Here is a 16,235-nt window from a genome sequence, read left to right as displayed (position 1 = left end):
AAATGACACATACACTTTTACTCATGTGTCGTGCCAGCTGTTTCTTCTTTCTCTCTGTCTTTGCTCTTTCACTGGCAGTAGTTATAATATAGCGCCATTTGCTGAATGTGTTTAAAAATGGGATATCTCAGCGGCTGGAAGGGCACTTTTGACATATTCTGTCAAAGTGCTCATTTTTCAGTTTCCCAAGACCATTACCACAGGGCTGCAAGTCTCTGCAGGTGTAGACAGTCTGTCTTCACTAGTATGTCCCACATTCTCCATCTATCCCACATGGTCTATACTTAGGTAATTTAAACTGGATGGGCATGTGAACAGGATGACAAAGTATGACGTACTTTTTTCAAAAAGGGAGAGTTATAGAAGTAAGGTCATATTTTTCTTTCTAATTGAGGCAACCGCAAAGTTAAGAGAAAGTCAGAGACACATGAGAGATGAGACACATGCTTGTGTTGCATACATATGTGCATCAACGTCCCTGCTAGACTGTTATCACTCTGACTGAATTATAAGTATCTGCATCTAGTGAGTGTAAATTCAGTGTCATAGACAACTGGACCATTGGTTAACCTCAATATGACTTTAGGTTAGAAGAATAATTTATCATGCCTTGATAAAGAATCTAAGTTTCTCCCTGATTTTAAAGTGGTTTTGTTTTGGTTCTATGGATTAGAAGAACAATTACTAAATTTAGTTGGCATGTAATGTGATTTACAGAAACAAAGGCAATAACAAATTTAAAAAGGAGCTACAGGTCAGTCAACTGACCTCATTCCAGATGTGCAGAGTAAACCAGGAGCTGAGATCTTTAAGACTCTTCCTCATCACCGCTATGGATTATAAGGGAAAGCTGTAATCCATGAGCTTCTAGCAAACCAAATCAACCACTGCACTGATGAGGCTCACAGATGTGATGGTACTGCGGTGTGTGTGTGTGTGTGTGTGTGTGTGTAATAGGAATAGGATGGATTATTATTACTGTTTTTGTCCAATAGTTTATTCTCTGTCCTTTGTAGTGGGCTCAGCTCAGCACAACACACACGCACACATTTGGTAACCCACATAAACACACATGCACAACTCCACATACCGAGTGTACCCTCACACCTCAGTGTGTATATCATAGACACATTTTATTAAAAAAAAAAAACAGTGTAGAGACAGTGAGTGGTTGTAGAAAAACACAGCAAATCCCTCTAAATTATCAAGCTTTTATGTCTAAGAAGTTAATCTCAGAGGTCAAGTCAGCAATAGTAAGAGAGGAAGACAGGGGAGTCAGACAGGTTACTAAAAGGCGGATTTGGAGGGAGACAGAGACAAACACGGGTAGATTTGAAAAATTAATGAAAAGAAACAGTGAACATTTCTGTGTGGTCAATAGCCGGTAATGACTAGCTCCATTTGTAATGATCACCATCTGAACTGGGGCAGGTCTGATCCTGTTTACAGCAACTCAGCCAGAAAACCTGATTTAGCCGATGGGTGAGCTCAGAAGCAGTTATTTTAGCATGTAGGGATTTTTCTTTCTTCCCTGGCGCCACACAAGCTGTAACCAGTTGGAAGTAAACAACATTCAGACAGCGTTATCAATGTCTTGATCATTGAGAGCTAATGATAAAGTATTACCCGATGTTAATGACAGTGAAGGCAATTTGGCAACGCTGAGCATGACTTAATACAATGATTGATTCACATTTGAAAGGATGGAATTATGTTGAATCTTTAAACAGGGATTGCTTTCAGAATACGCCAAGTAAATACTAAGTTGTCCTGCTGCCTACAACTGTCCTGCAGTAATGTGACAGTAATTGTGACGCTGTGGGCTATATGACAGTTCTGTCGGCTCCTTTGTTCTGTCTTTGTGACCAAATTTTAATAGAAGCCATATACATTTGTTTTTCATATTTCTATTCCCATTATGTTAATGGTTTAGATCTGAGGGTATTCAAATGTTATGGTGACAATTTACATGTGTTTTTTCTCAGGTAGCACTGGTCTCTGGGCTTGTCTCAACCTGGATTACATTCTGCGCCCTTCCCTTAGGCTCTGAGCTTGAGTGTGAGCACTTGTGTGTGTGTGTGGGAGGACTGAGTGTCTGTCAGTATGTTTGCATGTCCTGCTGTAGGACTTTCTCACAGCAGACATTTTGGCATGTTATAACATGAAATGTAGGGGTAATTAATGACATCAATAAAGGCAGCATTACATTTAGGTGTAACTCTGACTCTCACTTTGTGTTGTATCACATTTCCTCTCCTCACCCTCAAAGCTCTCTCCCCTTTGATTGTGGATAAATGGTTAACCCAGGCATGTCCTAATACATGCACATTTCTGAGCATGATTAAATGTCCCATTCAGTAGTGAATTTATTTTATTATGACTTTATGTGTGTGGACTGTCACCTCAAACAAGGGAGGATCTAAAGTTAGGTGAAGGACTAAGGGTGAATTTGGACAAAGCTTTACATTGATCATACAACCTTATTTCTCCCCACCTTGCCACCTCTCTCCATCCTTGACCAATAGGCTTTGCCAGCTCACACCCCAATTCACATAACCTCCACTGTACAGTCTTACATAAGCTGTTTATTATGATTGGTGGCCTGAAGTGTGCTGTGTGCAAAATGAAGTGTTATAATTTCTGATTTATTACCTGCTTCAGTGGCACTGACATGCTCGGGTTCTGCTGAGTGAGAGAGGGAGTGAAAAGGGGAAAGGGACAGGGAAGAAGGGCTAATGTGAAAGAAGAGCTTTAAGGATGTCACCTTTGCTGGAAATCAAGTCTTATCACAAGTCAACCAGCCTGATCGCACGAAGATTAAAGCCTCAGAGGTCACACTATAGCTGTGTATTTGCGTGGATGCATGCTTGGAGGTATTTTGAGTTACATTGGCAGTTATGAGAATGTGTGACGTTGTGGACAGTTGTTAGTGTTGAGCAAAGGTGTATTTGATCCACTTGTTAATTCAAACTACAACCTGACAGACATGAGATTTCTGTGGCCAACATGAATATTGATTAGTGAGAGTTTTTTTTTTTGACATAACATAAACACATTTGATTAAGTTTCTTAAATTTGGTTCTTAAAGAATTTTGATCTATCTGTGGTAAGCTACAATCGGCATGTTGATGTACCAGTCAAGCTGTAATTCTGATTGACACAAGCACTTGCATAATGATTGTTGAGCAGCACCGCAGAAAAAATCCTGCCCTGAAGGTAACAGACAGCAAAGCCATTTCTGTCTCTTAAACACAAACACACTTGCACACAAACACACAGAGCACACTATCCTAACGTGTCTTGTTTCAGTGTTTCTCATACTGCAGCAAAACATTCAGTCATTCCGGCTTCAAGCAAAGTACGACTCATAATTAATTACTATGTCGAGAGGAAAAAAGAGATACTGGAAACCAGAGATGAGAAAAAAAGGGTGAGGGAGGAGAAGAGAGATGATGAGAGAGAGAGAGAGGGAGAGGCAGAAATTTAAGTCTCATGAAATAACAGAGGAGCTAAGGGAGAGTTGGAAGGAGAAGAGGTACAGGGAAGGAGGAATGGATGGATGGAGAAAGAGAGGAAGGACGTGTTGGGACTTAAGATGGTGCCAGTCGGCAGCTGATGGAAGCGAGAGCTGATTTGTCTACACGGCCCTGCATTCCTGTCTGCCCGTTAGCGCGGGGAATAAGGGAATTGGAAGAGAGAGAGAAATGGAAAAGGAGAGAGAGCTAGAGGCTTTGAATTTGTTCTATGAAAGCAACTGTCAGACAATGCCTAGCAACACCATTTAAGAGGGATTCTTGGCTTCATTTATTGGAATTACTGCAAAATATCTGCCTTTTTGATTCAAAATGAGCTTATATGGCACAACATGACTACAACTAGGGGGCAGTTTGACGGATGATAGAGAGGATATCTTTTTTTGTTAACACAAAATGTCAAGTGCTTCTTGTTAAATATAGATTAGAGGGAAATATTAAAACTCTCTTCAACTCTTTTCATCACCGCATCTGAATTTTTTAAGCTCTTATCTTAGAAAGTGGTTGTTTTATATCATTACTTGTCAAAAGGAGTCTAACATTTGGCTCAGGTGTGCAGCACTGGTCATCAGCTTCACCTGTTTGTACTGTCTTTCCTTTAACACTATGCACAGATTGGTTTGTTACTCTGCATTTTATGTGGATAATTGATAAATGCAGATGAAGCTCATTATTTTTCTTACCATCACGTGATTAAGGTCCTTAATGCTCAGTGATGAGATGCCTGTGTATCTTTGTTGGGACTCAGACATCCAAATTTAATTCAGAGCTTCATTAAGTTCACCCTGTAAATGGCCCTCTCTGGTCGCTGTTGTGTGGTCTGTGTCAAACACAGAGGCCCCTCCCATTCAGGAAGTCAGCCACAGTCTAACCCAATCAGAGCGAGGCGCTGACGGCAGGCCATCAGGCTCTTCAACAGTCCTCCTAATGACATTAGAGCCTCTTGATCTGCACTGATGATAACACACTCCACTAATCTCAGCCTGCATCAGCACCCACTGCACAAAGGCCCAACCTGAGCCAAGAGTGTGTGCGTGAGTGTGTGGAGTTTGTCAGTATGTGTGTTTGAGTGACCTTACTTGGGAACCAAGGACTGTTTGAGTGCTGTACTCCCTCAAGGACTCTGTCATTTCCCACTTTGTTGCAGTGTAGTGATATTTTAACCAAAGACGCAATGCAGAGATTATTATTTCTGTCCTGAAAACATTCTGAGGATGCCTAACCCTGAGTGTGTGTTTTAGAAAAATGAATGTGATTGAACCCCATCCTACTAAGGAAGATTAGTAAGTCTCAGATGTGAAGAAGTGGCAAAAAATGAAAGAGACTGAGCGCAGAGAGGGGATGGGCAGATGTCAGCTATTTCTCTGAAATCCAGAGGGGTTGTCCAGTTGGATCTTTGCCTAGACCCCTTCTTTGAAATGCTCTGACTCACTCTAGGAGAGTGAAACGGAGAGACAGCAAGCTAGCAAGAAAATATGTGTGACACAGAAATTGTGTTTACGCTTGACACACTTATACTGGACCAGTGATTCACTGTGCCTGGCTTTGCTTCTTTCATACAGTATAAGTATGAGTTTGTGGTCAGTAACATCTTACTTCCAATACACTTGCCAGTCACTTATTTTAACCAGACAATGATCACACTTCTCTTCCCTCCAGAACTCAGTAGGGTTTTCTGCTAGTGCAGCAACAAGGATGTGATCCCTCACTGGCTTCCCACCTACAAACTATGCCATTTGTGGCCAAACCAAAAGCTGTTCTGTAGTGATGGGCAGGTGTTGTTCCCTTGCATCACCTGGGTGGCCCAGCAATCACATTTCAACTGTGGTTTGGTTGAGTCCAGCAATTTATGTCCACTTTTTAAATATTTAACCTTGACCATGATCTTTTGCTAAGCGTGAACAAAGGTTTAGTTAACTATACCTTAACCATGCTGCGGTTGCTATGCCCGGCTGTAATTTGGGGCAGAGACGTCCACTATCATTATTCTATTTGGTGAGTGATGAGTTTGCATGTGTATGTGAATCAGTGTAAGTGAGTATTAACCAAACTCTGTGCTTATATCGAAGAAAACAAACTCAAGTTGCCAAGATATGCAGTCCAGTCATACAGCTGGGAATTGTCCTTCCTCGAGATAGTCAGTTCACCACTACTGCTCTGCAGCTGCCGTGAACTGCAGAATCTTCCCGCTATAAACGAAAATGTTTGTCTTTAACCGACTGAACAAAGGGAGATCAATTCCTTTGAACATTGCACTGTTGGTGCACATTTTAAAACTCAATACTATCTTAAATAATTAAAGTTAATGTATTATTTGCAGTGTGTTGATGCTTGTAAACACTGGTTTGATAGCTACATCTGTAGTACATAATGTCAAAGTCTCTCTCTCGTCAGTTTTCTGTCATTCATATGATATGTACACAGTTGACAGTACAATCCTAAGGCTTTCTTTGTAATATCAACAGCTCTGTGGTGGATTAGACCTCCTAACCCTGATCTAGACAGGGTATCTGGTGACAGTAATCCATGCTGCTAATCCACGTCTTGATGTAAACACTAAGGACACCCCGCCTCCACTCTCTATCCTCTCTGTCCTTCATTTTCTTTTCTACTACTGCCTTCTTGGGAGAAATGAGTGTGCCATCTGTTTTATGTATCAGCAGGGGTTAGCTCAGCCTGATCGGCATGTGGGACCTGATCACTTCATCATTACTTTTGGTTTTTGTTTGTTCACCAGTTTGTGCATGTGTGTGAATGAAAGAGTGGCACAATTATTTTTTAATTGTACATCTTAATTTCCTTTTTCTGTGCTTAATAATCATATAATTGAGCCAGATTGTGTGTGTTAAGGTTTCATTCCCCAGAAAAAAGGGTGTAGTTACTGAGAGTAATAGTTCTTATAATTGTGTGAGAATGGAAACAGTAGCTGTTAGCTGCTAGTACTTTACAAATACCCAGTGGAAAAAATTTAAATATATTTTAAGTAGGGGTGCAACAAATCACAAAACTCACAGTTCAGATCATATCACGGTTTTAAGTCACAGATTGAATCATTTTTCCCACGGTCTTAAATGAAAACAACATTCATGATGTCCAATGTTTAAATAAAACATTGTTAAATTAAAGTGCAGCATGAGGCACCTTCCTCCTTTAAACATGGTAGTGAATGAAATAATAACCTGTGTCCACATCATCAAAACTTGATGATAACTTACAAACATGAACACATGTCTTGTCCTGCAGCTTTTTGAATGAGCCACCAAACAAACATTCACCGGGGAAAACTGCACCGCTAACGTCAGTTAGCAGCGAGATAGCTAATTAGCTGCTCAGCTGCAGCGCATTAAACAGCATATAAACATACCTGCAGATGTCACTTTGGACCCATTAGATGCTGGTTTGGTTGTTGCTCTTCAAAATCCCTGTAAGCGTCATGCTGTCTGTCCATGTACTTTGTTTGTTTACTTTGTCTCCAATGAGATATTAAATTTTGCAGTTAATCCGTGAAGGGGCGATCTGTACAGATCAACTACGTTGCGTTACAGCTGTAATTTTAAGGGACTGAAACTGAGAGAACTGATTGCAAGATCTGGCAAAAATATAATTTAAGCCATGAAGGTACTTACCTAAGAAATGCATACAACGTCATAATGGTCATTCATGTCTGTTCACGTTATCTAAGGGTATATGTGTGTTATACTGTATATATAGCTTAGCATGATTGTCCTGTGAGCACATTGAATTATTACTTTTATAAATTAATTATAAATTTTGTCTTTGCTCTCAAGTAATATAATTTGATTTGTGTGAGAGTGTGTGTGTGTGAGAGTGTGTGTGTGTACTGTTCAGGTTGTCAGAATGGTAATAATGAGTCGTGAATCCTCCTGTGCTCTGTCCCTTGCTAATTCTCTTACTCCTGCAGGCAGGATCATTGCAGGGTGTATGTGTAGCTGTTAGGGTTCTCTCCTTAGTTACAGCTTCTCCTGAGCAGCATGCTTGGATAGCAGAGGCCTGTGTTTTTTTGTTTTTTTTTTTCTTTCCCCGGCGGCCACTAGCAAACTGAAAAAGCCTCAGTTTACTTTGCTCTAGTTTAATTTGGTTTTTGCCAGTGTTGTAGTGGGGGGGGGGCATAATGTGTTCTTGTTGATGCCAAGGTATTATGCCAGTTTGTGTGTGTGTTGAGGGGGGACATTCCTGCTCTGTATGCTTGCGGTGTTTTTGTGCATTTTATGCAGAAGTGTCAAGGAGTGTGTGTCTTCCTGTGTTGTGGTCCGGATTTGTGTGTGCACGTGTGTCTGAATGTGTGCATTTGTGATTGTGATTACGCTAGGCGAGTGCAGGGACACTGTGTTTTCTTCCAGTCCCAGTGTGTGGCTGCGATGGAGAGTGACGCGTATTTCTCTGATCACTGCCAGAGCTCAGCAGGGGAGGGGGAGCGAGTTGGTGGGTGGGTGGAGGTTTGGGGAGGACTTCACCACTCCAGTCAGAACACTGATCTGGGACACACATCTCTGTCTGCTTGTTTTCTCTTTCTTCATCTGCCTCAGTGTAACTGTCTCTCTCTGTGTTTTCTGTCTTTCTCATGCTTCCTCACTCACTTGTTTTTGCTCTTTTTGCTAACTCCCAGTCCCATGTGGAACCTCATACCAACACTAATACTTACTTGTCTACATCTACTACTACTACTGCTACTACTACTGCTACTACTACTACCACTGCATGACCCAACCCAACCCCCCCACCCAAAGCACCTAGTACTCACCCTGTCCCTGATCAGTGACCACCACATTTAATACCAAGGAAGTGTGCATTACACCTCAATCATCCAAAATGATAATTAAAAAAACGGTGAGCTGACAAGCAGTGGGTCACAAGAGATGTAACCAAGCTACTGTGCAGACATCAGTAGTGGCAGTCTAGCAGTCTCATAAGAGCAGGTGTATCTCCTTAAGCAATGCTCACGAGAGCCTCAAAAGTTCCACAAAAGCAATCCACCACCCTGACCCTTGTCAGCTGATATCACATCAACCACAAACAACATACACAGAATGAATGGACCCGACACAATGTAGAAGTGGTTGACAACACATTGCCAGTGTGTGCATGTGTCCACAAATCAAAGGACCCATGAAAACAGAAAAAAACAAGTAAGCATAAAAATACATTAATGATTTAAATTAATGACCAAAGGTGAATGACCTTCGCTTTTAGTGTTTGTCGATACAAGAAGAATATTGTGCAGAATCCAGAAGACTGCGGTTAGATTAGTTGAAGGTTAAAAGTTCAAGCAACTTCTACTGACTATCATTAGAAACTTAGGTAGTTGTTATCTTTTTCTTTAGGAATCAACAAAATCATAAAATAAATGCATATATAACTGGATGCAGGTGTAGACTCTAGGATGGGAGAGATGGGAGCTCTCCCTTTGGCTCCAGCTGCAACATTATCTACATGCATTATGATTTTTTTTTTATGCCTATGCCTATTCATCTATCCTTCCTTCCCATTTCCTCATTCTAAGCAAATGGACACAGCACTCAGTGACCTTCTTGTGGCTGGAGGTAGACATGCTCTTAAGATCTCCATTACGTGTCTGAACCTTCACTGACCTTTCATCCTTTTCACTTTGCATGACTCGGACATGTTGAACTTCACTTTTCTCCACATTCTGTTGTTTTATCTCTTATAAATCTTTATCATTGTGCTTCTGTGCTGCAGTCAGGTCTATTTACTTTTCATGTAGCTTTCTTAATTGTTGTCTATGTTTGCCTGCACTTGTGATTGTCATTCATTCACCACCATTCACCCTGTGACAGATTATACTAGATAAGTGTGCAAAAATCTGTTTTTTTTATGAATAAAAAGGATTATGTGTAATTACCCTACTTCTTACTCATAATCTCCCAATCCCATTTGACTCATAGTGTTTTTATGAATGTGATAGTTATTTTTGAATATTTTTACACTGTGAGAACTTAAGCTGTTTACCAAAGACTTTGACACTTTCTTCATTTCCAAGACATCTTTTCAACATAAATGCCTCCCCTCCTTCACACTATGAATAGTAGGAGATTATTTTTTTCGAGGCTTGCTTTTTGTTGTGTCGCCTCCAATTGTCATGTCTGGCCTTGGCTCTCCATTACACAATCATCGCCAAAGCAAGACGGCTCCTGACATATCCATAATAGCTTTGCCTAATACTGTTGTCCCTGAAATTAGCTTTTCAGCATCAAAATACATTGTCTGAAACTGGGCAATTTGAAGCAGTTGATCTTTGAACTTAAAGCGGTTGTTTGCGTCTTGTCTGAAGTTTTAGCGATATTTCTGATAGCCAGAATAAATTTATGCATGAGACAAAAAACAGACAAGCTGTCATCTGGTTTTGGGTGAGGAAACACATTTTATCCATCTGCCAACAAATTCTGGTGTGTAGCCATGATGATGCCACTTCACCTGATGCAGCTTCTCTTCTCTTCTCTTCTCTTCTCTTCTCTTCTCTTCTCTTCTCTTCTCTTCTCTTCTCTTCTCTTCTCTTCTCTTCTCTTCTCTTCTCTTGTAAACCACATCTCACTGTCTCCCTTGAAAACAGGACAATGCCCTTAATTGATGAAGTCACACATTTATAAGTGTAAATGCAATTTATGTCTTCCTTTTAGGCAGTGGTTTTACAGCTGTCATGTGATTCGTCCTGGCTGGCTGCTGACAGTCTTTAACGGCACAGAAAATAATCGGAATAATGATCGGAAATGAAAAACACCCCAATTATTTTCTAAAAACTGAGCTCATACTCAGTTTTGAGGCTCACAGATGAATTTGATGCACACACACACACACAGTGTTGTTTATACCCACAGTTCCAGCGATTTTGGAAGTGTGTGTCACGGAAAGAGTGTGGTGCTAATCATGAATTCATTAGTACTCTTTGATGTCTATGGAGCTACGACTGTGTGATTGTGTGTGTGTTTGATATTTGAGTAAATCTGGCAGCTAGCCCAGAGCAGCCAGTTACACACTGAGGTCACAGAACTTAAAGCCCCCTCTACCTTTTGGATGATATCTGCTACATTCGTTGGCCAGCGTGTGGATTTAACACATTTTCACAACTCTGCTGCTGTGTCTGTGCCCAGATGTTTTACCTCAGAAGTTAATCAACTAATTATCTAAACTCAGTCAGTCAAAGCAAGCATAAATAATCTTTTTTTTTTTTTATAAAGCAGATAAAACCATTTAGTCAATGTAATTAGAAGTTATTTTACTGTCATGCAGTAATTTGCACTTGTTCTCAAACATCATCACTTTATATTCTTTCTACCACCTGCATCACACCTAATTTTAATATGTGTATGTAGAAGCAGGTGAGGGAAAGACATGTACTAATGGCACACAACTGGATAGACATAAACTATGTGTCTGCTGTATAAATCCTCAGAACCAAAGCAAGCTTTAATTAATGGCGCTTGATGATCAGCAAGCAAAGGCAAACAGCAACTAAGCGAGCTCGCCCCCCGATCAGGGAGGATAATTACATTTCACCAACAGATTCATGTGGCAGACACATAGCAGGGTACCGCTGATGAGGATGTAATTTTTTTCCCCTTTCACTGTTTCAGTGCTTCAAGTTTGCAAAACTCCCATTTATTTCTGAAGGGAGATTAGTCAGAGCTTTTCATTTCTAGTTTTTTTTGTTTTGTTTTGGATGTCATCTGTGTTTGAGTGTGTTAGTGTTCATACTCATGAGGATTGGTGGATGTGAAGGTGGTATAACAGCTTCTCTCTCTGTCTCTCACCGTGTCGCTTTTTCACTCCCTTTTTGTCTTCCCTCCTTCCTCCCTGTCTTTTTTTTCTATTAATAATAACTGCTGAATAAAGTTGTCTGGGAATTTTAGAGGACCACTTTGTTATGGCCGTCCCCACCCGCAAGGTAAATGAGAGGTGGGAGCACCAGTGCTGTTCCCTGTGTGAGATTAATATGCAGCTCCCCTTTCATTTTTAAAGGGACATTATGGGCTCACTTCCCTGTCATTATTCCTCAAGCAGCAGCAGCTTCCACTCACTACTTTCTTTAAACCACTTGCTTTAAACCTCACTCTGCATCTCTCTTTTACTCTCGCTCTCCCTATAGGGGGTGGACACAATAACGCAAACACCTTTCAGTGTTTCCCGGCAATTTCCCAGCAATAAATACTGATTTGGTGACTGTGATAGTGTTATTTTTCTGTTCAGGCTTGCAAATGTGTTAATTCAACTTAACACTACTACTACTACTACGCACTACTTTTGAGACTGTGTTGTTTCAAGGTTTGGTAACTGACTCTAACATCTCGTTATCCCTGACTTAGTATTCACTGGAGGGATATTTTATGATATTGTGAGTGTTTCTACTGTTTTGTCCAAAGCTGGTATTTAGCTATGTCTGTCTGTCCCTCCACCCTCCCATTTTACTCTGCTTCCACGTTTATGATCATAGCTATGGTAATGATTGCTCCTTGACTCACACCCATTTGTGCACAAACACATCTAAATGCACATCACCTTTTCTGTCTCTATCAGTTTTTATCCCTCATCATCCTCTCCAGTTCTCTTATCATGTATTGAGAGGCTGTATGCTCTGTCCTTTCTCTCTCTCCGTCTGTCAGGAGATGTAGGGGAGATTAGTGAGATTGCAGTGAGGTTACGTCTGGCACCACCAAAACTGGTGATTGCTTGGATATGAACCCGTTAGATCTGTGGCTGAATAATGTCAGGTAGCACCACCATTTATGGGTCCAAGCGTTCACAATGATCACAGTAAAAAAATCCTCTGAAGAAATATTGGATTTTTTCTTATTTTATTTTCATTCTTTGCTATGACAGCCTAGCTAAAACACAACCATGACATCGCTCAATAAAACTGTCTCTTTTATTGATGGAGATTTGCATTAAGTGTGACAGACAAGCTCTCACATAGCTTTATGATGAATGACACTTTAGAGTTTTTCCTGTCTTCACCCTGTACCTCTCACACAACAGCATGCAGGTTGTTATAAATTGAATTTGAAAAGAAAAGATGTGGATATTATGTGTGCTATTTTTACATATTGCTAGATCATGTTGTTAGCACTATACACACTTGTTTTGGATCAAGTTAATACTTTGATCACAGTTGCAAACCTTTTTTTTCAACTGTTCTGTTGAAATACAACAGAAAGTTGGCTAAATTTGGTAAATGTAAGAAAGATAAAAATATATCTGCTTATTTTTACATTAAAATTATACTTTTCCTTTCCGTATGATGAAGGTTGATTACACCAGAATAATATCGTAGAGCTCGAATTCAAGATTCGATTTGTATTAGTGTTACAGGACTTTTATTCTTGTGTCTGTGTAAAACTAATACCTGGATACTACCCAGGTGAACACCACTTCTCATAAAACCCAGCTTGTCACTGGAGAGGCCTAATGAGCAGGCGACACACACAGGGGACTACCATGTTTACAGGAAATGCTGTCATTTCCTCTTGATAATCTGTGCTGTTGTGTGTCTGTGTGCTGGGTGCTTTGACAGTATGTAGATACAGGTCTACATACAGGACAGTTCTACCCACTACATGCTGAATTTTCCTTAGAATACCGTAGTTGTACATGTGCTGTGTGTGGCTGCATATGTAATGCTGAGGGTCTGCAAATGACCTAAGGACTATAGGGAAGCTTATTTCTGCAACCACTTGCATTTCCTCCCTAATTGTTCCTCTTCTTCCCATAAACCCGTGTGTGTGTGTGTGTGTGTAGGTATGTTAAAGAGAAAAAGGAGGTCCTTTTCTCTCTGCTAGCAGTGTCAGCAGGTGAGCTGCCCTATTGGGAGAAAAGAGAGAAATCGGCAAAGCATGCAAATTGCCACTCCAAGGGGAGAATCAATTAGGTGCATAGCGGCTGGAGCAGAAAGGCAAGGAGGGGCAGAGAGGGGCAGGGGTCCACACAGCGAGATGGTGCAGAGCCATGCTAATCGCCTCCTCTGAGACAATGCATTACTCTTTCTCTTCTGTCCCCTTCCTCAATCCATGTACTGATCCTACCGGCTAAAGCTCTGTCAACACATTGCCTTTTAAACCTCCATACTGTACCTCGGTCTCTTTGCTTTTTTTTTTGTCTAGCCCATTATATCTCTAATTATAGATTGTTCTGGCATCTCAAGTGTAAAGCCTCTTCACCTGTTTTCCTCATTGTTCTTTGGAAAAGTCATCTGCTCTAATCTGTGCCAGATAAAATGAGAAAATAGAACATTTAATTGAGTCTTTTTTCTAGATTGACTGTGACATGGTATCTATCAATACCATGTCACAGTCATGTTAAATATACACTAATTTGTTGGTAATTTTTGTCTTCATATTGCTGATTTTCACTGGGTTTTGTCTCCTCTCTTTTCAGGTGCATAATGTCCTCCATCTCAAGAGAGGCTTGATCCTGATTGGCCAACAGTATTGGACTGTGCCTCCTTCCCGCTCCTCACCACTCCCAGACTCCGCACAGCCATGACGTCCCTCACCAGGACATGGACCTGCTTTTTTGTATGCTGCTTCCTGTCCACTTTGGCGCTTCCTGTGACATCACAAACAGTGGTGCAAGCCCCACAGGCTCACAGTTCTGGCTCCCAAGTGATCACAGCGTCTCTTCAGGAGGAGGAGTATGCATCATTTCATGCTGAGAACCCTGAATGGACATTCAACCATCTGGCGGTGGACTATCGCAATGGTAATGTTTATTTAGGAGCCGTCAATCGCATCTACAAACTGTCCCCGGGTTTGGAGGTCCAGGTGTCCCATGAGACCGGCCCGGATGAAGACAACCGCAAGTGCTACCCACCACGGATCGTCCAGCCCTGCAGTGAGCCACTGACACTCACCAACAATGTCAACAAGATGCTTCTGATGGACTATCGGGAGAATCGGCTACTGGCATGTGGCAGTCTCTACCAGGGTATCTGCAAACTCCTTCGCCTAGATGACCTCTTCAAACTTGGAGAGCCCTTTCACAAGAAGGAGCACTACCTCTCTGGTGTCAATGAGAGTGGCTCTGTGTTTGGTGTCATTGTTTCATATGGCAATGCCTCTCCGGACATGCTGTTTGTAGCCACAGCAGTAGACGGCAAGCCAGAGTACTTCCCTACCATCTCCAGTCGCAAGTTGGCCAGAAACTCAGAGGAGGATGGCATGTTTGCCTATGTCTTCCATGATGAGTTTGTGGCCTCAATGATTAAGATCCCTTCAGACACCTTCACTGTTATCCCAGATTTTGACATATATTACATTTATGGCTTTGCCAGTGGAAACTTTGTCTACTTCCTGACTTTGCAGCCTGAAATGGGGGGTGGGCCAACCACCGGGTCCTCTTCTGCAGGTCGAGAACAGGTGTACACCTCCAAGATAGTCCGCCTCTGTAAGGCAGACACTGCCTTCAACTCCTATGTAGAGGTGCCCATTGGATGCATTAGTGGCAACGTTGAGTACCGATTACTTGAGGCTGCTTACCTGTCCAAAGCTGGTGCTATCCTGGCACGCTCACTAGATGTGGCGCCAGATGATGACGTCCTATTCGCTGTATTCTCGAAAGGCCAGAAGAGACGTCCACGACAGGCATCCCAGGACTCTGCACTGTGTGTCTTTTCTCTGCGGAAGATCAACGAGAAAATTAAGGAGAGGCTGCAGTCCTGCTACAAAGGAGAGGGCACACTGGACCTGGCATGGCTCAAAGTCAAAGATATTCCCTGCAGCAGTGCGGTGAGTACTACGAGAATGCACACAACGCACATTTTGTGACCTTCACTCACATGTACCCAAACACTAATTTAATGACGGCACTGGGAAAGTATATAGTACATTGGTTGTTCTTTTTTACTACACACATACTGTGCGTACAAAAATACACATATACCATCTGGTACTGCACTCCTAATCTACCAAAACAGCAGGTGTCGAGTAGTTTTGTTTAAAGTTGAATTTATCAAACAGACTAATTTAGGGAAAGGGTATTTACTGAGACAAAATTAAGAGAAATTAATCACTGATGATTTCTTGTTTTTAATAACTTCTAATTTAGGGACATTACAGGTGAGTATCTCTGAAGAAGAATGAGTTGTGAAGGCTCATATTACTATAATGAGCTTGGATGCACTACGGGAGGTCTTCATGAACACTGTGTTCTTGGGTGGGTTCATGTTCCATCCCATTACGATGAGATGTTAAGCATCCACTGCCTCTTTTAATCCGCTCACCCTTTAAACAATGCAGCTGAATGCTCAGCCAAATTACCATAATTCCATTCTCCATAACAGCATTACAAATTCAGTGATTCAGTTCATTTGATTTCTCACTTTGTGCACATAAAAAAACAAGGTTAAATTGGGTGTTACATGTTTAGACCACTTTGAAAATCAGCCAACAATGTCTCATACAATTTTTTTTCTTGATCTCATATTATGTCGTTTAATAAAAGCTGCCAACCTCAAGAAATACAAAATTACCTTGATCAGATTGCATTTGTTAGTTATGCTGTATGTTCCTCTACAAAGTAAGCATGACTGAACCAACCAATGAACCAGCTCTTTTTGAGTTCCAAGAGGCGATAATGGGTTAAAATGTCCAAACTGTATCAGTGTATTATTGAAACTAGATTGGTTTTGTATTTGTATTTTTTGTCTAATTTTCATAACTGGTTTAGATAGTAATG

The 16,235-nt window shown here is 41.1% G+C and overlaps 1 protein-coding gene across 7 annotated transcripts in view; it reads left to right on the top strand.

Annotated features, from left to right (window-relative positions):
* Positions 1-16,235, top strand: part of plxna4 (plexin A4) — a 240,020-nt gene that overhangs the window by 13,610 nt on the left and 210,175 nt on the right. For all 7 annotated transcript variants that reach the window (XR_006094002.1, XM_042403692.1, XM_042403693.1 and 4 more), the window contains one exon: positions 13,938-15,286. Coding sequence is in view for 6 of the 7 variants with exons in the window: in XM_042403692.1 (XP_042259626.1) it covers positions 14,042-15,286 (1,245 nt within the window). In the remaining variant the exon portion in view is untranslated. The remainder of the gene's footprint in view (positions 1-13,937; positions 15,287-16,235) is intronic.

Source organism: Thunnus maccoyii, chromosome 23 (assembly GCF_910596095.1).
Source record: "Thunnus maccoyii chromosome 23, fThuMac1.1, whole genome shotgun sequence".
NCBI lineage: Eukaryota > Metazoa > Chordata > Actinopteri > Scombriformes > Scombridae > Thunnus > Thunnus maccoyii.
Note: the sequence above shows the minus strand (reverse complement) of the source record. Positions and strands in the feature narration are given on the sequence as shown.